The sequence below is a fragment of the Meles meles genome, chromosome 8 (assembly GCF_922984935.1).
Source record: "Meles meles chromosome 8, mMelMel3.1 paternal haplotype, whole genome shotgun sequence".
In the NCBI taxonomy this organism is placed as follows: domain Eukaryota; kingdom Metazoa; phylum Chordata; class Mammalia; order Carnivora; family Mustelidae; genus Meles; species Meles meles.
The window spans coordinates 45,767,501-45,792,973 of NC_060073.1; the positions used below are offsets into that span (position 1 = coordinate 45,767,501).

Genomic DNA, 25,473 nt, shown 5'->3' on the forward strand with positions numbered 1-25,473 from the left:
AGATGAGTTATCTCTAAGTTGACAGATGGAGATGTGGAAGCTCAAGAGAGTTAGGTAACTTCTCAAGTTCATAGAAGTAGTAAATGAGAGGTCTGAGATTTAAATCTCTAATCCTTAAGCTACACCATACTCTTCTTATGGCAATAGATTCTGTTAAAACTGGTAGCAGTTTCAGGGGTACAGGTCAGCATTTTTCAGTTTCTAGGCACCATGGATGCATATCAAAGATTTATGTTTGAAGAAATAAAGAAATTTAATAGATTGGGCATGATAAGTGTGTAAGTTTTTCAGTTTGGGGAAACTGTGAGGTGATGCTTATGTGAGAAGAAAAATTAGCACTGGATAACAATGTGAGATTCTTTCCCATAACGAAGCTTGAAAAAAACTAGAAGTTCTATGGCTTGATAGGTATGCATTAGGTACTTGGTAAAGAATCCCTTAGTATGCAAGACAGTGGTCATCATACTTGTATATAAAGGTATCCTCAGGCAATTTGGAAAAAGTGGTTCTCAGGTTCTCCTGGAGCTGTTACCAGCAAATGCAATTCAGAAACGTATAGCAATAAGCTATAAAGAAGGGAGGAATGGTGAGGATAGGGAGGGAGGAATGCATGATAGCTGCAATTTAGACTATTTGGTGTATATAAAAAAATGTGGATATTTGGGTTAGTGATGAAAACCTTTCCTCAGCTTTCACACTCAATTATAATTTATAAAAATGCAAGTCCTTGTGTATGATTTTTTTTTTTCTATTTCATTCCCCCAGAAGTTAGGGTACCTGTAATGTTGTATGGAAGTCAGATTTTAAAAAGATATCTAAATGACTTGGTATTCCCTGAAATGAACTCTAGATGGGCCATGTGTTAAATATATACTGCTCAAGTACCTCATCTCATTTTTTCTCAAGGCTGTCCTCAACACCTTTGTAATTAGCTGCAGTTGTATCTGTTGGTTCTGGTGTGGCCTTTCTGGTAAGAGGTGGAAGGTAGGAATTGGATCTCACATTTCTCTAGACCTTGAAATGAATGGGCAGTGACATCCTTATTTTATCTCACAATTATTTGTGTAATAATATAGTTAAATGTTGACCATCTAGACTAACCAATAAAAGCATGCTAGGGAAAGCATGGATAGTTAACAACAAACAAATATTTGTTAGAAAATTTTGTCATATAAAACTATAGTGAACCTCTCAGCTTTCTGTGCCAATAACTTTAAATATTTCCATAACTAATTTTGTTGTCAAGCTGTTTAGAATGAGAGTCAAATGGATTGGTTAGAGGGTTGGCAGCTCTCCTTTTTCCTCTCTTTTTCTCTGTGTGTGTTTGGTTTTTTTTTTTTTTAATAGTTGCTAACCAATAATTAAACACCTCCAACCTTAGAAGGAAGGAAAAACATAACAAATCCTTTGACTAAGCTTGGATTAAATGTGTATCCAGAATATTTAAATGGAATATTGAAAAAATAAAATTCTATAGGAAGTATATACATTAGTAAAGAAAAATTCAGATGATAATTGAAAATAGTTAATAATTTATTTAATTTAGAATTACTGTTAGTTACCTTTTTTTTTCCATTTTATTTATTTTTTCAGCGTAACAGTATTCATTCTTTTTGCACAACACCCAGTGCTCCATGAAAAACGTGCCCTCCCCATTACCCACCACCTGTTCCCCCAACCTCCCACCCTTGACCCTTCAAAACCCTCAGGTTGCCCCAACCTCCCACCCCTGACCCTTCAAAACCCTCAGGTTGTTAGTTACCTTTAATTCTAGTAACATCTGCCCTGGAGTTAGACCACTTGAGTTCAAATTCTGCTTTTTGTTTTTACAAGGTGTGGCTTTAGGCAAATTTTAATTTTTTAAAAAATGAACATTTTTGTGCCTTGGTTTCCTTATTGTAAAACAATGACATTATCTAAATCCTAGAACTGTTCTGAGAACTAAATGAGGTTAATACATGTAGCAGTGCTCATTGCAGTGACCAGTACTTTCTAAACATCTAGTAAATACTATTCATGCATCTTTTCAGCCATCTCTCCAGCATCTATCCATCCATTCCGTCCATCTGTCCATCTGTCCATCTATCTAACTTTCCAACGTTTTTAACAACATAGACTGATGATTTGGGGTGGGGGGCTTTCTTGCCATTGAATATGTAGAACTTTTAAGGTATGAAATGAATTTTACAGGCTAGTGGTGGGGGAAGAAGAGATAACCCTGGAAATCCAAGTTAGGTATCGAAATCTAGGGGCTTTACTTTAAATCCTCTGGCTAAATATAATACTCTAACTTTATTTCTGCCTATTCATTTAATAATATTTAAATAGTTGGGCAAAAAAGAATAATTGAGTGTTTTATTTATGGAAAATGTTGTACTAGGTACTTGTGGGACTACAGAGAAGCCAAGATTTTGTTTCTGCCCTTGAAAGGTTTGTAATCTGGTTGGGATTGCTTTTAAGAAATAGATTGATATTATACTTTTTAAAAAGGTTAAGTAAGTTAGTATACATGCTATGGACTCTGAGAAACAAACTGAGGGTTTTGGAGGGGAGGAGGGTGGGGGTTGGGTGAGCCTGGTGGTGGATATTAAGGAGGGCACATATTACATGGAGCACTGGGTGTGGTGCATAAACAATGAATTTTGGAGCACTGAAAAAAAATTAAATTTAAAAAGTTAGTGTGCATTAAGTGTGGAATGAGTGACATAAAAACAAATTTTAGAGCACTTATTAGGAGTGATTGGAAGAGGGGTGGATCATAGTTACTTGAAATAGTCTCAGTTGGCTTCCTGGTGATAAGAAAGGAGGGTGAGGGAAGTAGGGGGGCAGGCAGAGCAAAGGCCAGGGTTGGGGGACAGTAATAAGTGAAGCTTGAGTCTACCAGTCTAGTTAGAATAGAAGGCTAAAGTGTAGAATACCAGAAGATAAATTTTGAAAGATTGGTTGGATCTGAATAGAGGGCCTTGAATGCCAGAGTCAGGAGTTTGGACTTTTTTTCTGTCATCAGGGAAAAGTCACCGATGTTTCTTGATCAAAAGAGTGATTTGATGAAGGAAGTTGCAGTAAGATTGATGTGGAGGGGGAGAAAATAAAATTAGGGAAACCAGTTTAGAGTCCACTGTAAGAGTCTAGATATGAAGTGTAATAAAGCCTTCGTCAGGTGATTATGACCATGGTAAGAAGGTGTGAGCAGAAGAAATTTTATTAAGGAAGAATTGTTGGAGCTTAATGACATGCTGGCAGTGAGGAACAAGAATAAAAGAGGAGACAGATGCAGTGTCATGTTTTGAACTTGGATGATTCCAAGAATGATGCTTTTCTGGGTGTGAATGAATGAGGAAGGGTGTTGAAGAAAATAATGATGAAACTAATTATAAGTTTGTGAATATGACATAACGGAGTACATCTTGGTATAAATGTCTAGCAGTCATTTGAGGACTGTTGTATTTCAGGAAGATGAGAGAGCGCTCAGTGTTGGGTATATAAATATAAAAATTATATGATTTAAATATTAAGGAATATGATGTTTGACAAAAAGAGCATAGAGGAAGAGTAATGTTTAGGTTGGCAGCATTAATGTGAGTGGTATTTTCTGTGATTATATATTCACCTTGAGTTTGAAAAGTAAGCTGTTTTCTCATCTCTCCCTCTCTGATTTTCCCTTTCTCTTTCTTTCCAATGTTAGACAATATGTAGACAAAATTGATTGTCTACAGTGTGTGTGTACTGTGCGAGGCACCGATGATCCAGTAAAGACCAGGAGAGACATGATCTCTAATCTCATGGGATATATAGAATAAGCTTCCTTTTTAAGTAAAAAAAAACAACAAAACCCTTTTAATATTTTCTCTTTTTCTTCCACTGAGTGTAAGTGTATGATAATATCTTTGCATGCATTTATCTCCTTAGGACTAGAAGACATTCTATGACAACAGGTTGTTTTTTTTTTTTTTCTTTCACTTTTGATCCTTTTTTATTATCACTGTATTGTATGGAATATTCTGCAGGAGCATAATTTAGGAATGTGTTAAGTTACTCATCACTTAAGTTCAAAAAACATTGATCACATCCCCCGAGCTGGGTGATTTCTGTTTTGTTAAACTTATAAGTAGGGTTTCTTGAGGTGGGGTGGTGGGGAGGAAGTCTTTATTCTATATTTTGAGAGTGGCAAGGTCAAGAAAAAAGATCTTTTCCTTTTATTCTTCTCCTATCCCCCTACCCCCCCATGTTGCTTCTCCATGTCCTCATATCAGGGAGATCATATGATAGTTGTCTTTCTCCGATTGACTTATTTCACTAAGCATGATACGCTCTAGTTCCATCCACGTCGTCGCAAATGGCAAGATTTCATTTCTTTTGATGGCTGCATAGTATTCCATTGTGTATATATACCACATCTTCTTGGGAGCGGGCTATGGACATTGGGGAGGGGAGGCGAACCATAAGAGACTATGGACTCTGAAAAACAACCTGAGGGTTTTGAAGGGTCAGGGGTGGGAGGTTGGGGGAACAGGTGGTGGGTGATGGGGAGGGCATGTTTTGCATGGAGCACTGGGTGTTGTGCAAAAAGAATGAATACTGTTACGCTGAAAAAATTAATAAAAAGGGAAAAAAAAAGATCTTTTCCTAAAACAGTCTTATTTCTCAAATCCAGACTTCTTTTAATGATGTGAAATTTATCTCAAATTGCAACAAAGTTTGTAACTAGAGATTGGATTTTTGTTTTCCTCTTTTTCTCTCATGCTTATTCTGTTTCTGATTTAGCCATAGAGTCAATCCAGGGTCTTCATCTCATACTTTTCTCCACTCTTCCCTTATAAAATGGAGTAATGGTGGAGTACGAATGAAGAATAAGATTGATTTGCCATTTCAGATTGATAAAGGATGAAATGTCTAAATATATATGGCAAGATTCAAACTCAGGGAATCTTAGGTTGTTGATGGTCCCTGATTCATTCTATTTGCACTCTGGTGCAGTGCTTCTCCCTCTCCCTCAACTGGCCTGGGGTTTGGTTTTGTGTGTGTGTGTGTGTGTGTGTGTGTGTGTGTGTGTGTGTGTGCGCGCGCGCGTTGGAGGATTAAAAATGATATTTTTATCAAGTAAAAATGAAATATCTGGCAATTGCTGAAGTGGTTATATATCTCTGTTAAAAGGAGGACATTATTGATGAAAGAAGAAAACCCCTATGTGTGGAGTGTTTTCAGAATGGGAAACATAGTTTTTTTCATACTGGTAGGAATGATGTAAATCTGAATGTTTTAAATCTTGAGTTAGATATAAAATCACTTTACGAAAAGAGCTTTTAAAAAAGCAGTTTGTTTGGAACAACATCTATATTTATGTATTTGGAATCTTCAGGGTATAGGAGAACCATGTCAAATTTTGAGTGCTTTAGTACTAACCCAGTTTTGAGTTACTGAAATCACTTTCATAGTGGGCCAATCTGGCCACCAAATTTGGAGAAGGATTCCAGATGCCGAATGTCTCAATAATAGTTGTAGACATGTGCCCTATGCTTGGTCTTTTTTCTAAACTTGTATAGAGATACTAAATCAATTTCGTTAGGTGGATTTTCAACCTGGAAAGCACAGGCCACTTTAGAAGACAAAAATGAAACATCATTTTTTTTTTTTTAAAGGAGAAATTAAGACAAAAGCTTTTGAGGTTGGATCCTACCTGTTTTTGTTTTTGTTTTTGTTTCCAACCTTCAGAAATGTTTCTAGGCTAGAAGGAAATCTCTTAAAGCATGGTTTTTATAATGGACGTGCTGTTGACATACACATAGCATTTTTAGCCCAAATGGCCACGATATAATTTGTAGGCCTTATACTCTGGAAAGTTGCAGTGCTCTTATGGTATTTGTATTCACTTTTTACGAATTGGTTTTTCATTTTAATGTAATGTAAGACTGATAAATCTTATTGTTAAATAACAAAGATTGCATCATAGCCTTCAGTATTAAAATGCACTCCTTTTTGGGGGAAGCCAGATAGATGTGTTTACTCTGTAGAGAGATTTAGATTTGATTTTTTGTTTTCTTCATGGTAATTATGTTTGCACTTTGCTGATCACTAGTTGTGCATTATTACAATGGAAGGTGACAATTTGATTGTCTTCAATTGGAGAAACAAGTAATTTTATATTCACTAAGCTGTCAGGTAACACTAACTCACAGTACTAAGAGCTCCTGGCAATGCAGCTTGGCACCTATATTTAACTGCTTTGATGCTTGTATAACCTCCGCTGAATCAGAAATACTTTGCCTGCTGGAAATGGTTTTCAGGGTTGTACAATGAGGTTTTCATTAAGTAGACAAACTGAAAATGAACTGCAAAGCCACGGTTGTTTCTTTCCTCCCCTTTCCCCTTCACCCCTCCTTTATCAACTCCCCTTCCTTGCCTTACCCTTACCCCTCCCCATTCCTCCTCCTCTTATTTGATAGGAACCTGAAATTTGTACCTTATTTTCATTTACATGGAAGAGAGGAATTGCTGGATTTCTTTATTTAGCTGAAGGAAGACCTCAAAGATTAACTTCTTTGTGTAGTTTTGTTCATGGTCATCACACGTGAGCCTTCATTTTTTGAAATGATCTATCCAACATCAGTTTTCATATTTCTCTTTTTTTCTGGCAGTACTAAAAAGTGAAAATAGAGGTAAGAATGGAAAAACAATGACAGTGATAGCTTCTTGCCCTTTCTCTCTGAGAAGTTATTTTTCTGATTTATGATTTTTATTAATAAGTGGATAAGATATCTTGTAATTGGGCTTCTAGACTAGTGGATAGGGTTTTTATTATGTTTTAAGATTTTATTTATTTATTTGACAGACAGAGATCACAAGTAGGCAGAGAGGCAGGCAGAGAGAGAAGGGGAAGCAGGCTCCCAGCTGAGCAGAGAGCCGGATTCGGGGCTCGATCCCAGGACCCTGGGATCATGACCTGAGCGGAAGGCAGAGGCTTTAATCCACTGAGCCACCCAGGCGCCCGACTAGTGGATAGGTTTTAAGCTGACAAAGACATGTTTGGTTTTCAGTTTAAAAATTATGGTTCTTATTTCATGTGAGGAGGAGATTCAGAGTAAGCATATATAAATAAGCTCATTCTGCTCCTGTTGTAGACAGTTTTCATTCAAGCCACATAGAGGTCTTTCGGCTGAGCTATAAAGTCATTGTGCTTGATTAAAATCCTCTAAGTTAGTGTGTATTTATAGTAGCCATTGTTTGGTTTTGCTCTTATTGTTAAGTGACTGATTTTATTTATAAATTCTGGGGCTGCCTTTCCAAAGGAAAGATCCCAACAAGTTACTGGCAAAAAAAACTGTGAGAAAAATTTGTTATTACTATAAGCAGAAGTATAGATAGAGGTTACATAAAGTCAAGTTGTTTTGATCTCCAGAAGAAACTAACTGGATATTCAGAGACACATGTAACAATCGCAGGTTTTCCATAGACAGCCAGGCAGACAGGCTAGTCTTTAGGCTGGTTGCCTGTCTCTTCCAGCAGATACTAACCAATTAGACAGAGGTGGTTACGTGATGTAACATTATCAGGAGAAACAATTCATGACTCAAAGCATTCCAAGACATATGAGCTCTAGTCCAAAGAACAGTCTTAAGCTATATAAAGTGACAGCAATATTGTCAGCTAAATATAAACTCTAGAAATACAAACTTTGATGACTTGAGAAGAATCTGTTCCAGGTAGTCCCTGTTTTGTAAGAACCTTAGAAGGCCTTAGGAGACAATTTTGGTGCTTTGGTGTGAATAATTAGAAGCCTTAGATAAGTCAGAATCCATTAATTTAAGCCCCTTCTTCGACATACTTCAAGGGCCTCAAGCATATTTCATTTGCTTCATCTCTCTTGATCTAACAGATAAATCAATGAATTTTCTTCTAACAGATATTGTCTGTATATGTTACCATGTATGTTCTGAAAGAACCACTACAAACTTTAAAAGATAGGTTTATAACTCTCAAAGGTAGCTCTGAAAGCAGTTACCATTTTTTTTTTCACTGAATTTTCTCAGTTACTTATTAAACAGATGAAAGAGAGAGCAAAAACCTGGCAGAAGCTGAAGGAAGTTTGGGGAGGGGGAAGTTGGGGAGAGGAGGTAGTGCTAGATGAAACAACACAAAGAATCAACAGTCACTCTCAGGCTCTACCCTAATGAAGCAGGAGAAGTTTTGAGAGGGATGTCTTCATTTTAATGTCTGGAATTGGGATCCTTCACCACCCCTCAATCCTTAAACATGGGGAGTAGAGGTACAGGGGGGAAAAATCATTCTTTGCCCTAGGCTGGGTGGACTGGCATCCTTTGTAGGGGTTCCTAAGTATTGTGCATTTTGGCAGCTGAACATATCTGTTACTCATGCTGCTTAAAATGAGAGGCACTGTGTTATATTTTTGGAAAATTAGTTGTTTATTTCTTAGTATCAGATCAATTGCAGTATTAAATTAACAGTGAATTATCTGACAGAAATAAGTCTACCTTGGTAGCCTGGGGCTGAGTTGCAAAAACAGATTGTGAATATTGGCCTGAATGTTTAATTTTTTCTTTAAGTAAACCAACTAGTAAATATGGCTTTATGTTAAAAACTGAGCTTCTTTGGAATAATGTAATACACCTAACAAGTGAATGCCATTTGATAATTATCTGAGAAGTAAGGAAGCATTTTTAAATATCAAGTTAAAAATATTGTTCCAAAATATTCAGTGACTCTTTTTGATACCTATTAAATCCCAAAGGATAGTTTTGAAATGGATTCTTCCCAGGCAATAGTTTAAAAAAAAAAAAAAGTAATTTCAAGTGGTAATGCCCTAAGAGAAAGTTGTTTTAAAATAATCCTAACCTTTAAACATATACAAAAAACTATTTCTTAAAAATAACAAGAGCAGGTCGGGCTGGTTTAAAATTCTAGAAAATTTGATTTTCTGAGCTAGAGGGATTAATGTATAGATATCCATATCCTTACCATTTTATAAAGCCTTGGAGCCCCTAATCTTAGTTTCTTGTTAAAGAACATAAAGTAAATTTACTGTCTGAATAAGTTTGTGATGACCTGAACATTCAGATTTTGTGGTGGGGTTTTGGGTTTGAAGTAAAATAATTATCATCTTTCTAGAGATACTCCTACTGACTTCCTAGAAAACATTATCCATTACTGGAAACTTTATTTCCAACAATCTCATTCCCAAAAGTCCTAAGCCCTGAAGTTCTTCCCAATGGACTGGCATCCTGGGAATTCACTTGATCTTCTGGGCAGAGACATTTCAAGCTCGGGGAACACATGATGGGAATTTAGTTTCATGTGTCCCAAAGATATGTAATTCTCTTTGGAGGTTTTACTTGATAATAGCTATGCCCCAGAAAACCATCTTGTTTAACCAATGTGATAAGTTGACAATGTAGTTTTTCTCTCTGATTATAATGTACTCTGTGTAGTCAATACACTAGTACCATGTGAGTGTAATTTCCTCTTTTATTTTATCTCCAATGCACTGTATTATAAATAAACAGTTAAAAAAAACACCAAACAAATCTGTTGCATCTCCTTTTAAGATTGTACCACTGTAGACACTTGTTCTAGTAAAGTAGAATTGGGCGCATTTGATTGCATTTAAATTTTTCATGCTTCAGCAGTTTGGCTGGGAGCACAGTAAAGAAAAATCCCATGAGCGAGGATAGTTTAGAATAATAGAACTTGATTTTGTGTATTATAGCGGCAACATTTGCGCTGCTTTAGTTAGGGTTGTGTCAGCACTTCCATTATAAACCCCTGTTTTCAGGGGGTATAACTAGGGAGATTTTTTTTTTAATACAAATTAAAAAAACAATTCATTTGAATGATTTTTAAGTTATAATAGTGCAAAAATAAAACAAAGTAAAGTCACATAGAAATTGACCATTTTCACAAGCATTTGGATTCTTTTGCTTCCTAGTTTTATATGACAGCAGCTAAAGTAAGATACAGTTCTATTTTTATTTATTTATTTATTTATTTTTTTTCAGCGTAACAGTATTCATTCTTTTTGCACAACACCCAGTGCTCCATGCAAAACGTGCCCTCCCCATCACCCACCACCTGTTCCCCCAACCTCCCACCCCTGACCCTTCAAAACCCTCAGGTTGTTTTTCAGAGTCCATAGTCTCTTATGGTTCGCCTCCCCTCCCCAATGTCCATAGCCCGCTCCCCCTCTCCCAATCCCACCTCCCCCCAGCTCTAATACAGAGGGGATGAAATTTTTTGTAATGAAAAATTACTAAATGAGCATTAAAAATAAAATTGAGCATCCCAGGTGACATTTTTAAAACATTAACATCAAGTGTATATTTGATTTATGAGTTTCTAAGGAGGGTAGCCATGGTGCAGTGGTTATAGTGAAGGCATTACCAAAAGTCAAGTATCTTTGCAGCTTCCAGAATAGTATAGTTAATCTAGTAAAATGTTTTTAAAAAGGGAAGCTAAAGTAAAGAAATGAATGAGGATGTAATCAGTAAGTTCAAGGATTCTTTAATAAAATAATTGTGTAAAAATTAATCAGTAAATTGAATCTAATAATCAGAAATTTTAAGACTGCCTTAATAAACTTTGCTTTAATAAGAATTTGTACACATTTTCCTTTTAAAAATACAACAAAACTACCAAACTACAACAAAACCAACAATTAAAAACTAACCTGAAAGAAGCCCAACAATTTTATCAAAAGGAAATGCCTGCAGTAGAACAATACTGCACAATCACCTTTCTCTCTCCTAGCAACATGTTGAGAACTGTAGTAAACTCAAGAAATTAAGTAAAATATAATAAGTAAAGTATGCGTCTTGGAACAAAAATATTAGTTCCCTAGGTAAAGGGAAGGGATTTTGAAGTTGAATGTGCCTTCCTTGGTTGTTAACCATTATTGCCCTACATTCCCCCCCCTCCCTTGTCCCAGAACAATGGTGTGAACTGGGGATGAACAGTCAAATTTCATATTGCCTTTTTTTTTCTTGGCAGCCTATCTTTCATCTGCAACCTTGATAGACATTTGTATTTGTAGGTGCAAAATAAAAGACAAATTGTGTGATGTTGTAAATAGGTAGCTTTCCTGAATGGTCACTGGAGGAATCACCAGAAGACTGTTGATGAAGTAGAGGTGAAGCCTTTCCTCACTAATTGTATTCAGCGTGTAATTTCTAAACTTCCCTCTGAATTTTGATTTTCAATTAACACTCCCCATTTGAAGATAATTTTCTATTTAATGTAATTGCAGGAAATAATTTATTGGCTGATTAAGACTGAGGGCCCAGCCTTCCTTAAGAAAACACTCTAACAAACCAGCCTTTAAACTCAACTCAGCTTTGGACAGATTTAGTCTATTTTTACAGCTGCATGGTTGTGTTTAATTAGGATTGCACACTATTGTTCATTGGTGCAGTTTATACTTGAAATTATTCTTAAGAGACTTTTCATTTTGGGTTTTGTGTCATGATTAATTTATACTAAAGCAACCATCACAGACATTACTATTAGAAGGAGCCAAGTCACTTTATAATAGAGGATGTTTGCTGGGGAGCTAAAGTCAGTCTGAGTTTTGGCTTATGACTTTCAATTGTATTTAACTGTTTTAAAAGGCAGCAGTAAATTCATTCTTTTGTTTGCAGTGTGAATGATTACATTATTGGTACTGTCATTATCTGAACTATGAAAACACTCTTGTTGTTTATGGTAAACTCTGGATAAACTTGCAGACCAGTTATAATTTGCCTGGCTTCATTGCAGTATTTGCAGTGATCCCTGTACAATGAAAAACGTCCTTTGGTGTTATTTTCCTTATGTGTGTATGCATTTTTCCACGTGCTAATTTTGATAGAAATTAGTCAAGAATATACTTACTGATTCTTTGATATAGTACTCTTTAGGACATTGCATTTCTTTCTTCTCAAAGAAAATATAGACATTCTCTTGCACTTTCTTTCCCCCATTTTATTTTCTAGTATCAAGTCTAGTAGATGAAATTTTATTATTTGTAGAATGATTATTATAAGTAGGTATCAGCATTTTAATATGTTTCAAAGCACTTCAAAAGCCTATAATACTTTTATTTAGAACTGTGCATAATTAGATTAGCTGATCTTATATTAATTTTTTTCACTGTAGGATACTAAATCTGAGCCCCCTCATTAATTGTGAGAAATTTAGCATTAGCTGTTAAATCCTATGTGAAACATGGGCTGCTACATAAAAACTACTGTTTAAATTGGAATTAACTTAATTATTTTTCTTTGCACTTGATATTTCCTTCACTGCAATATTCATGAAAGCATGTGACAGATTTGTAAATTTAACTGTTAATCTCAGATTTCTAGACCCTTTAATCAGTATTTATTTGTCTGTAGAAACAGTACTAGCAAGTTAATGATTTGCTAATTTGAAAAATGCTCATGTGGTTTCCTATGTTAACTGATTTGTGCATTTTTTAAAAAATGGTACGAAATCAATTAATGTTAAAGAGCAATTAAGGTGGAGATTTTATTCCTTCGTTACACAGCAATTTTAGAGCTAAAGATACTATAAACTGAAAACAACATAAAGTTTTAGAAAAAAGACTGGTCTTTTCTTTTAAGTCATAAACTTTTGGTGGTTTTATTTTTAAACATTTTGCTCAGAAAATCATCTTGACAAAACACAGAATGGAGATCTTGTGCAGAGTGCAGTTGATGTTTACTTGTGGGTACATAGATGAATGTTTGGTGATTGTTTTTGCAGTTTAAAAATATGATGTATAGTAGGCATTTTACTATTTTCACGGTAAATGCTCTGAAGTTTGTATGTACTTTCTAATATAAAATAGAGACATAGTTATTTCATATATTTAATTGAAATGTTATGAAATTGCCCTAAGACTAATCTAACATTATCAGCCACTCAATCAATATGTCGCTTACAAGTTAACTCACAGTAGTTGACACATTTGGAGATCTTTAGAAAAGGATCAGATTGGCACTAAGCAGCATTAGGCCCTGACACTCATAATACGAGATATAAACTAAGAAGTCAGGACCAAATTTGCTTCGGACTTTCAATGTGTATTACGTACTCTCCTGATTATATTTTCTCACGTAGACTTCTTTAGTTCCCACATAAAGCACAAGAGAATTTTGGATATTTCTCCTTTAAAATCATCCTCTAACCTGGCTTATTCGTCTGTTCATTCACTTATTAATTTATTTTTTTCCATTGTTAACCATCAACCTAATTTGATAATCTAGTTGGGAGAACTGGGAGGAAAAATACACACATACATATACTTTATGTTATGAAAACTCGTTCCATGAAAATGTCATTTATGGATTCTTAATGGAGAAAATGTATAGCAATTACTTTGAAGAGGTTTGCTGACTTAAAAGTGGAGAGGGAGAGTAGAACAGATAAGCTAAGTTCTTTTTCAAAGTGGTTTAGAGTAGCTCATAAACAATGTGAAGTTAGAAAATGTACATTTTTGGGTTTTTTTTTTCTGAATTAGTCAAATGTAAGGGGTGGTTTGTTCTTTTGTCAATGATGGCATTTTGAATCCATGCTATTTCCTTCTTCTGCAGAAGAATGTCTTCCAAGCAAGCCACCTCTCCATTTGCCTGTGCAGCTGATGGAGAGGAAACAATGACCCAAGATTTGACCTCAAGGGAAAAGGAAGAGGGCGGTGATCAACATGTGGCCTCCCATCTGCCTCTGCACCCCATAATGCACAACAAACCTCACTCTGAGGAGCTCCCAACACTTGTCAATACCATTCAACAAGATGCTGACTGGGACAGCGTTCTGTCGTCTCAGCAAAGAATGGTGAGCTTTTAAAATCTGGCCGCTGTCCCTAAGTGTGTCTGTTAGTATGGCCTCATCACAAATAGGTGTTCTAGAAAAAACTCAAAATGCATATCATAGAGTTATTTGTGTTTAGATCATAAAACAAGCATGTATATATTATTAATATTACTAATATGCTAGTAACTTGGAAAAATTGGAAAATGGTTTGTGATTTAGTTTTTACCCATTATTAGGTCAACTTGATAAAGATATTTAATTTAATTTGGGGGTAAGTTTGGTTATCTTATTCTCTGAATCTCTTAATAAGGTGGCAAACTTGATAATGACACAAAATAAGTATGATTAAATAAAGTGTGGCTGTGTATTAATGTTGAAATATATATTAAGCGAACATGTCTATGAATGAGGTCATATGGTGAATACATCTTCAGTGGGGAAATGCAGATATTTATCATTTTTAATGGTCATTTTTGATTTATAATAAAGCTTTTCCCACTTATGTGCCTGTATATTAATTTCAAAAGGACAGGCAAAGCTCCTGAGTATCAGTCAACTGACTACGGGAGTTTTCCCTGAAGTTAGAAACAGCAACATCAGATACATGCATTATCTTAGCCAGCTTTCCCATGTGAAATTCTGTCTCTAACCATTGAAACAGAAGCCACAGTAAGTGGCATTGTCTAGTTTAAAGCAAAAATACCCAGTTTTTTAGCATCTGGAACTGACCAAACCTTAACATATTTTATTAGATTAGGACTTGACAACCTATTTTGCATTTCTTAACTTTCAGTTATGTTAATGAAAGACATTTTAAGTGGGCTGTGAGGAAAAGTTTTATTCTTTAATAAAAATAAGGTAATATTAAAAACACCTTGACTATTGATAACATGTATTTAAATTCTTGCTCTGTGCTTAATGTTTAATGTCAAAGACTTGATTTTATAAATTATGGAGGCAGATATTCTTCTTTTTCAGCTGATTTTGCAGATACAGCTAGTACCCTGAAGCAGCAGGTGAAAAGTAAGGGAATGGAGGAAAGATAAGACTTTTCTAGACTTTGGTTCATAAGACGTTGTCATTATACAGTTAGATAGCTCCAGTGGAAGATGTATTTTCCTTGCATGGGGGAGAGAGGAGAGTATAAAAAGGCAAGGCTAAAAGACTAAAAGTCTCTTTTTCTGATTGAACTGAATCATTTTTGTACCTCCAAGATAGCAAGGGTGAAACAGATATCCAGTCCCTGCTAGTGGCTTTTTGAGAAGATAGTAGGCCCATGTTTTATCTTTATTTCATCAAGTGTTTATTATAGAGCACCTTTTCTGGGCTCAGCATGCTACTAAGTGCTGGCTGTACAGTGGTGGAAAAACATGCAAGATGATGCTTTCTTGGAACTTATATCTAGGAAAGGAGACAGAAATTAAATAAATATACATACATAAATATATAATTAAAATTGTGATATATGTTAGGAAGAAAAAGAACAGAATGCTATGTGAGAAATACTGAGATAAGCCATAGAGGGATAGGAATGCCTTCTCCGACCCAAGGATGATAGGAACTAGCCAGGCAAAGAATAGAAGAAAGAATAAAAATAGCAGAAGGAAGGAACAGCATGTGTGACATACTTGAGGTGAGAAAAATATAGCTGAGCATCAGGAAAGGAAAGATAGTCTTTGGGGTGCCAGTTGATTAAGCGTCTGACTCTTGGTTTCAGCTCCAGTCGTGGTCTTGGGGCCGTGACATGAAAACCCCTGTCAGGCTTCAGGCTCAGTGGGGAGCCTGCTTGGATTCTCTCTCTCCCTTTGGTTCCGCCCCTCCCCTTGCCCTCTCTCTCATGCTATAAAATAAATAAATATATATATAAAAAGATCGTTTTTGAGGCTGGAGTATAAATGAGTGAGGATGCAGTGTAACTTCAGATCTTGTTGGAGAGACAGGCAGGGGCTGTATCCAACAAGACCATAGAGATAATGTTATGGAAGTTATGTTTGATTCTAAGTGCAAGGAAAAACCATTGAAGGGTTTTAAAACACTGCAGATAGATCACTCTGGCTGTAGTGTGAATAGAGTGAAAGGAACAAGACCTGTTAGGAGCCTACTTCAGAAGTCCAGGTAAGGGGCGCCAGGTTGGCTCAGTCAATTAGGCATCCGAGGACTCTTGTTTCAACTCAGGTAGGGGTCTCCTGGGTTGTGGGTTGGATTCCCCTGTCAGGCTCGGTGCTCAGCAGGGGGTCTGCCTGAGATTCTTCTTTCCCTCTGCCCCTCCCCCCTGCTCATATAGGCTGTCTCTCTCTCTCTCAAATAAATAAATAAATAAATCTTAAAAAAAAAAAAAAAAAGGAAGCCCAAGTAAGAGATGGTAATGGTTTGGGCTAGTGTAGAGGTAGATGGGATAGAGAGAAGGGGTGGATTCAAGATCTATTTTGCCACTTATGCCAAATATAGTCACAGAAAATAAAAATAATGACACTGAAAAATACAGGTTGAGGCAGAAATAATACCCTTCAAATTTTACTTCTTCAGAGAACATGTTACTTATTTTCCTTAGTAAAATTTGTTTGTATTTTGGCAAGTGCCAGCTTGCTTCAGTGAGTCATTCTCAAAGTTTTATGATCTAAAATTTCGTCAGAAAATAGATACTAATAATTTGCTTACCAAACTAACATTAAGAGGGATTTATGGTAGTATAAAATAGTTTAAATTTACAAATATGTTATATATTAGTATAAAAGAAATCATATTTGCTGGAAATGTTTTCAAACTTTCACTCTCTTTTGATATCAAGCACTGCTTTCCACTGGAGCTTTTGTGTATTCTGAATGTCTGGAAGCCAAAATATTTTGTTTTAACTCCCACTCTATAGTATTTCCCAGCTGTGTACTTATATGGTATAATAAAAGGATTTAACAAATGGGAAATAGCAGCTGCATTTGGAAATTCCCTTTGTGCTCCCTTTTCATTCGATAGATTCAATAACGTGTAACAACTGTAGCATCAGACCTGTAGTGACTTACACTGCGAGTATCATATCACCAACCAATTTTTCTTTACAAGGAAGAGAAACAATAGAAGGATTTTCGGTTTCTGGGAGTCCTGCAAACCTACATATATAGAGAGAGTGTGTGTGTGTGTGTGTGTGTGTGTGCGCGCACGTGTGTACGTGTGTGTGTGTGCATGTGTGTGTGTGTGTGTTGGGGGGTGGGGAGACTTTGACTAAAGTAAAATTTAATAAACACATTACCTCATTCTACTTTCAAATAAATATGACATCCAAAAGTATTGTTATGAAGTTAAATGAAACTTGGTAGTTCTCGTCCATGGGCCATACTCATTACCCACTGTAATTGAACCCCATAAAATAGCTGTGGGGAAATAAAATGTTGAAGTAAAAAACAACAACAAAAATTCTACTAGTACCCATTCAGTTTCCATTGTTATTTACTTTTTATAATGGGTCTTCACTTGTGAACAGTTAGAAACAGGCACTAAAAATTTCTTATCTGCTGGGTTCAGGAAGTTTTACTTTGAAATATCAAGACCACAGAAGAGCTTTACTGTAAGAGATGGTGAAGACAAGGCAGAGAAGTGCCACTAATCCGCACTCCCTGATTAGAAAAAAAAATCTTGAAATGTTGAAATTCTGATCATTTTGATGTGGTGTTCCAAAAAATTAGAGACCACTCAGTTTCAAACAAAGGAAAGTGTTCATTATGGCATAAAGCAAATGAGAATAGAAATTTTAGAGAATGGAATTCAGAGGGCAATTTGAGATTAAGAAGTTTAGATTGTGATTTTAATTGTAATGACTTATGTTATAGATGCCCCAATGCTTGATTTTAAGTTTAGTGTGCTATATTAATTGATAAATTCCATTTGAAGGCTGAAAAGTTAGTGTAAATAAAATTTCACCATCCTTTACCATTCATTACACACAGCCACTACTATTTTCATTATGATATGAGTATACCAATGTACCGGTACTTTTTTTTCCCAGAAGAATATTGACACTGTCTCCTGAAATATGTTTTTGTTCCCATTAGGACTGATTCATTAGACAGGAATAAATTCACATAGTTTCTTCATGGAAAAAATGTGTAGGACATCATTCTTTTCAATGTTAACAAGGACGAAGGAATTTTGGTGGTTATATTTAGTGACTGGCAGTATGACACTGTGTAATGATTATCTGCTGAAGATTACTTGAGTATATAGCACCTACTAAGTTCTAAGCATAGTGAGGAACTCGGCTATCATGGAACTTAGATTCTAGTAATATGACAGACAATAAAGAAGTTTCACAGAGTGAGCCAGTTTCAGACAATGATAAGTGGAATAAAGAGAATTAAATAAAATGTGAATAAGAATGACTAAACAGTCTGGAAGTGCTCTTTGAGAGGGTGACTTCTGAGTTGATGTTTGAATGAGAAGGAACCAACTATGCAAAAACTGGGGGGAAGACACCCAGTTAGAGTTTATAGTAAGTGCAACAGCCCTTTTGGTTGGTGTATTTGAAAACAACAGAGTGGCTGGGATGGAGTGGGTGAGGGAGGCAATGGTATGAGATGAAATCAAGGATGCAGGCAGATGGCAGAGACTTTGGGGTATTGTGGGCTATGGTGAGATGTTTGGACTTTACTTCAAGTTCAAGAGGAAGTCATAGGACGATTTTAAACAAGGGACTAACATGATTTGATTTATGTGTTTTGGCTGCTGTGCAGCACAGTGGTTGTGGGAGATAACAGCAGAAACAAGGATACCTAGTAGGAAAACTATGGCAGTAGTACTGGTGAGAATTTGATGCTATGGGGAAGAGTGAACAGTTAGGTTATTCTTTGAGTTCTCATAGATTCTGAAGAAGGGAAGATTCACACAGAAGGTGAGGAGAATATTTTAAGCCATGTGGGCATGGCTTTAGTTGTGTGGGCAGAAATTTAGTCAAGAATGAATAGGAAATGAAATCGCTAAGACCAAGAATGGGGGATGGGGGTAGGTTTGCTCCTGGACAGAGAATGGTCCCATGTGAGGCAGAAGCTTTTTCCTTAAGATGAAACTGTTTGCAGGTGACCTCTGGGTTAGGCCACGGGAATGTGGGCAGGGTACAAAGAGTATCTCTTACAGGATCCACGGAATGACAAGATTCTAAGTGAGATCTTCTGTACACATGTGCATCTGTGCATTTCCATGCGTGCTTATATTGATACATAATTCAAGTCAAGATGAGATTATTTGCATCTGGCTTTTAATTACTAATGTAATTAAGTAAAAATAACCATACTGGACCCTGAGCCCCAGAATATCATAGCTTCTTATTTTAGAGACCTACTTAAATTTCCCTGGATAAATTTTATTTTTTAGAAAAGTCTTAAAAATACTTTTTCACTGTACATAAAACTGCCAATAATGACCTTTGTTGTAATTCAAAGAAAACAGTAATAGGCATGTTGAGATATTTAATAAATATTAGGAATAATACTGTCTTGCTTGCAAACAATTTCTCCTTTCTGACGTTTTTGCTTTTAGTCCAAAGAAGTTGCTAATCAGTGGACTCCGGGAAACAAACTGAGGGTTTTAGAAGGGAGGGGGTTGGGGGAGATGGGTTGGCCTGGTGATGGGTGTTAAGGCTGGCATGTACTGCATGGAGCACTGGGTGTTATATGCAAACAATGAATCTTGGAACACACATCAAAAACTAATGATGTACTGTATGGTGACTAATATACTATAATAAGAAAAAAAAGAAATTACTAATTCTATTGAAATTCAAAAAAATTTAAATTTTTTTTAAAAAACTAAACAAAACAAAAGAAGTTGTTAATCACCTCTGGAGTGTTCTATGTAGTTCACTTTGAGTCATAAAAATTCTGATGTGAACTTTGTACTGTGACTGGGATTGGAGCTGTTGTCATTACATGATAACATAGTCCAGGAATTTGTGTGAGGATTTAATCCTCCTCAGCGATGATTTATGTTGTGACAGAATTTTAGAAGATTTCTAATTTTGTAAGCTTTTGAAAGATTTTAAAAACTTGAGTTGTTAAGATTTAGTCATTTAAGATAGTAAGTAGCACCCAAATAAAATTTATTTTCTCACTTTTCTTGAGACTGTGCTTTAGAAAGTGTAGTGGAGCCCACCAGTTCGCCTGGACCTATTTTATAGTCTTAACACCAAAGGCAAGGTTCATGTGCATCTTTTTGGTATGTGCTTGGTCTATGAAGAACTAGGAAAGAATCCATAAAATAGGAAGGTTTAAACTTCCTCGAAAATTTAGTTACCACTCCTCTCATTTTAGAATTTTGAAATTCATTCAATTTAAGTACATTTCAAACCTGAACTTCTGGTATCAAGTGAAAAATGTCCTCCCTTGTCCGCTGAGTCATGAAATAGCCTTCTCCAGGAAGCCTTGTGGGAGATTTCCCATTTTCAGTAAATTTGAAACTGTACTTAGCACTCAGTAGTCTCTCTCTTTTTTTTTTTAAGATTTAATTTATTTATTTGATAGAGACACAGCGAGAGAGGGAACACAAGCATGGGGAGTGGGATAGAGAGAAGCAGGCTTCCGACTGAGCCTGATGTGGGTCTCGATCCCAGGACCCTGGGATGATGACCTGAGCTGAAGGCAGATGCTTAGCAACTGAGCCACCCAGGTGCCCCCTCAGTAGTCTCTTTTTAAACCTCTCTCAGATATTTAATGACAGGAATGTGCTTACAGTTTAAACCAAAAAGTAAAACCATATTTTATTGCCTGGTATGGTTAATGAAATAGACAACTACTGTTGTCTAATGTTAACACATTGACCATTTTGGCATTTCCATACCCTGGTTGTGTACACTGTTTCGTTCCTCCTACTAAAAAATGTAGATCTTTAAAAAACTTTCCTAAATGTGGGTACTTTATTTTTTTTTAAAGATTTTGTTTATTTATTTGACAGACAGAGATCACAGGTAGGCTGAAAGGCAGGCAGAGAGAGGGAGGGGGAAGCAGGCTCTCCGCTGAGCAGAGAGCCGGATGTGGGGCTCGATCCCAGGACCCTGAGATCATGACCTGAGCTGAAGGCAGAGGCCCAACCCACTGAGCCACTCAGGCACCCCAATCTGGGTACTTTAAATTAAGCAGAATGATAACTTGAAAATAAGATATTGAAAATATCTTGATGTTTATGGAAATTAGAATTATTTTATTATTAACCTTAATGATATAATACAGCTTTAAATATACTTTTTGGAAAAGTTTTCTTACCAAGCATATTATCAAAATCTTTATCAAAAGGAGAAACACTAACATGCTCTGGAATACTTGGCTTTTTTCCCCCTTGGGCAAGAAAGAATCAGGTATGCATGCTGATTAACACACTCTAGTCATTAATGTGTGATTATGTGGGCTGCATATTGAGCACCTGCCAAAATATAAAAATCCAGTACTTCGCTACATCTGTGCAAAGACTTTTTGCATTTCTTTTGTATTTTGACGGTTCAAGGAAAATAAGGCCCTATCATCTTTTTTTTTCTGTATAATAAAACTGTATATACAGAATATTTTCAAGGAGACAAGATATGCCATGTTTATTTTTATTTTAATCTTTCAGGCTGGATGAGAGCCAGTGACTGGAGTTTGCAGAGCACTGACTATAACATGAATTTCTTAACAAACTCCATGACTGGCATTCACTTAAAATTTACAGCATTCCTTCATGTTCATAAGGATTATCTTTTCTGGGATTCAAGCAATATTTCCCTAATGTGCTTCATTTTTAGGTGATATCTTTACGCTTCCTAAATATTTTGTTTTTATTTCTTTCACTAATAAGCTGCTAGTGTGCACCTCACCGTGATGCCGGGGCTGTTCCTGTGGTTTGACTTTTCCTCTCTACTGTCCATATGCAAATATTCCTTCCTGACCAAAGTACAGCTTGAGTTCTATAGTATTTCCAACACTTATAAAAGGTCAGTTTCCAATAATTATTTAAAATAAGACTTGGTTATTAACAGAAAAACTGGCATGATGTAGTCTAGCAGAACACCTTGATTGAGCCAGGCCTGTTCCAGATAGCTTTATTTTCTGGATAGATTCAGAAGATTTCTGTTTGTTTTTTTAAGATAGCCTTCTTGTCAGATTGGTCAGTATTAATCAGTGTAAGCTGATGTCATAATTTTCCGATTAAAGACTAATACTTTTCTGATTAAAGCAGAACTCCACTGTCTATATGTGGTTCTGATTAATGCACACTTTCTTGTATAGAATTCCTTCTTTCTTAGTGGTGATCTGGGTACATCAGTATAATGAAATATGATAACTGGAATAATGAAATCTGCACATTCCTGTAAGGCTTTGAAGCAACATGTTGTAGAAAGCAATGTATATGTTATACAGCGTGCAGTGTTTTATGTGACTAATTTGAACTTTTCATGATTAGAATGAGATATGAATCTTAAGGTTCTTGTATATCAGCATGAAGAAGATGGTGGTGCCTGTGACAGGGAACATTTTGCTTTGGAAGGAGGAAGCTGGGATTATAGTTTTCACTCCTCCTGCTCTACCTTCTTACACTAATTTGGGGAGGGTTGGTTTCCATAAAGGCAACTTTAACATAATGAATCATACGGAGATGACATTGAAAGGGCTCTCTTTGATTATTGAGTTAAACCACCTGCATTAAGGAGGAAAGCGCCTACTCTGTTCCTTACATGAACATACCTAATCTTTCTTGAACACATCTAATGAATGTGCCTTAATTATCTTGATATGCAAATTATCCCACTGTTTGATTGTCCTCTGCAATAAGTTTTCCTTGCTTTCCAAGAGAAATGTAACCTTTTAAAAGAAGAACAACTTCAAGCCATTATTGCTTTTGTTAATATAGCTTTCAGTGTGATGACATTTATTTTTTATACTATTAACCTTTTAAGTATTATTTTGGTATTACTGCATTCCCATGACCTCTAGGCATTATTTTTCTGGGTGATGCAAATTGAGTTCAATAATATATCTCTGTGTAAACCACATTCTGGAATCCAAAGTATAAATTACAAACCTTTGCTAATAAAATTTTACAATCAGGTAAAAATTAGAAATGAATATTTATGCATTTCATTTATCTTCTTTATATTTCATTAACATCCTAGAAAATGGAAAACCTTATTTAATAAAATGATTGGGAATTATTTTGTAAACTTTTGCTTTCATTATAATTTAACTCTGATTTGTTTTCACTGCTGGTGTACTGAGAGTACCTTAGAATACAATATTCTCAAGTTCATCAAACTTCTGGGAAGAAATGTGCCCTCATTTAAGCAACGATGGATTACGGTGGTATATAGAAGAGGTTCATTTATCTTGGGGCACACAAAATGAGCTGCCTTTTTTTTTTTGCAATTACTGTTATTTAGGAACTTTTTGGTTAGCTTTAGGAGTAAATTAGTAGCTCTTTACATAAGGACTGTGTTAGTCAGGGTTAAGCTAATGTATTCCATGAACAAATTGGAATAAATTTTTGTTCCTGAATTCAGAGTTAATATGTGGCCTTCAACTGTATTAATTATTTTGTTCCTTGTATGCTTCTACCTAAGATACCTCTGTCATTTTTTTTGTTTTGTTCTTATGCTGATATATTTTGTATGTGAAGTTGATTATGGTTTATTTATTTAGCTTTTTGAAGTTGACAGTAAGATTAGAATTTAGCTGTCCTTTTGGCTGCGCTTCTCTTGGATCCATGAACAATGGTACAGTAGAGCAAGGAATGAATCTGAATCTGAGTTTTTGGGTATTTGGAAGTTAGAAAAATATAAATTCATACCTTCCCTCCCTACTCATCTACCTCCCCCTCCCAGCCCTGAGAAGAGAAAAATTACGGATTTTATGATTGTAACTGAGCCATCAACTCAAGTTTGCGTGCTGCCTTCAGGTAGAGCAATGCATAGCTTCCAGGCATTGGGGGCACCTGATGACAGAATTAGACTTCTTGTTGCTGCCTTGTGGGTAAATTAGTGACATTTTTATGCCTACTTTCCCTTTTCCTGGAAATGTAAATACAGATAGATAGATAGATAGATAGATACAGATAGATAGATGGATGCCTTATTAGCAACACAACCTCTGCGGTATCATTTTTAGTCTCTTTGTACTTGTTCTATCTGTAAAAAACTTAAGTCAGAGAGCTGGAGATATTATTTTAAAATTTCTGAATTAAACGAAACAAGATGGGATTGGGAGGGAGACAAACCATAAATGACTCTTAATCTCACAAAACAAACTGGGGGTTGCTGGGGGGAGGTGGGATTGGGAGAGGGGGAGCGGGCTATGGACATTGGGGAGGGGAGGCGAACCATAAGAGACTATGGACTCTGAAAAACAACCTGGGGGTTTTGAAGGGTCAGGGGTGGGAGGTTGGGGGAACAGGTGGTGGGTGATGGGGAGGGCACGTTTTGCATGGAGCACTGGGTGTTGTGCAAAAAGAATGAATACTGTTACGCTGAAAAAATTAATAAAAAGGGAAAAAAAATATAAAAAAAAATAAAAAAAAAATTTCTGAATTACAGAGAGTTTCATATTAAGCCATTACATGGATTTGATGTATTAGAAGGAGATTTGAAGGCTTTTGTGGTAGAGTTTTCTAAATTGGGACCCTTCCTGGGCAAGAGCCAGTGAAGAGGGGAGCTGTTTGAGTCCCAGAGCAGTCATGAGGGCTCACTCAGTATATATTTTTTTTTTTTTCTCATTTTATTTTTTTCAGCGTAACAGTATTCATTCTTTTTGCACAACACCCAGTGCTCCATGCAAAACGTGCCCTCTCCATTACCCACCACCTGTTCCCCCAACCTCCCACCCCTGACCCTTCAAAACCCTCAGGTTGCCCCAACCTCCCACCCCTGACCCTTCAAAACCCTCAGGTTGTTTTTCAGAGTCCATAGTCTCTTATGGTTCGCTTCCCCTCCCCAATGTCCATAGCCCGCTCCCCCTCCCCCAATCCCACCTCCCCGCAGCAACCCCCAGTTTGTTTTGTGAGATTAAGAGTCATTTATGGTTTGTCTCCCTCCCAATCCCATCTTGTTTCATTTATTCTTCTCCTATCTCCTACCCCCCCATGTTGCTCAGTATATATTGACAGAGAGAGCAATTTGTTCTCTAGTTGCTCTTCTCTGGGTAAACAAGGCCATGGAAGGACATCACTGCTAATAGAGTAGAATCTCTATTAACGAATGGATTTGATAGGCCTTGATTGGGCTTGGGTACTTCTTAACATTAAGATTTGTGGAGCGCCTGGTTGGCTTAGTCAGTTAAGTGTCAGACTCTTTATTTTGGCTCAGGTCATGATCTCAGGGTCATGAGATGGAGTTCCGCGTCAGGCTGTGCTCTGGCCATGGAGCCTGCTTGAGATTCTCTCTCTCCCTCTGCCCGTTGTAGGCACATGCACTCTCTCTCTCAAAAACCAAAAAAAAAAAAAAAAAAAAAAGAAGAAGATCTGTGAGATAGAAGTATGTACTCCAAGCTTTTTTTAATGTGACCCCAGTCTCATCATTTTTAGATAGACAACCAAGACATAGTTAATTATCATACCAATATTTGTTCCTGGGTGCTTAATTACCATCCCATTACCTTTTCCTACTGAATCCCAACTACCTTACCTTTTTCCTAAAAGTTTAAGTCCTGTTTTTTTCTGAAGCTACTCTGATAC

General features: G+C 36.3%; 1 protein-coding gene across 9 annotated transcripts in view; it reads left to right on the top strand.

Annotated features, from left to right (window-relative positions):
* SOX6 (SRY-box transcription factor 6) overlaps window positions 1–25,473 on the top strand; it is a 645,777-nt gene that overhangs the window by 252,352 nt on the left and 367,952 nt on the right. For all 9 annotated transcript variants that reach the window (XM_046016041.1, XM_046016039.1, XM_046016042.1 and 6 more), the window contains one exon: window positions 13,581–13,821. In XM_046016041.1, coding sequence (XP_045871997.1) covers window positions 13,585–13,821 — 237 coding nt within the window. In that variant the 5' untranslated portion in view covers window positions 13,581–13,584. The remainder of the gene's footprint in view (window positions 1–13,580; window positions 13,822–25,473) is intronic.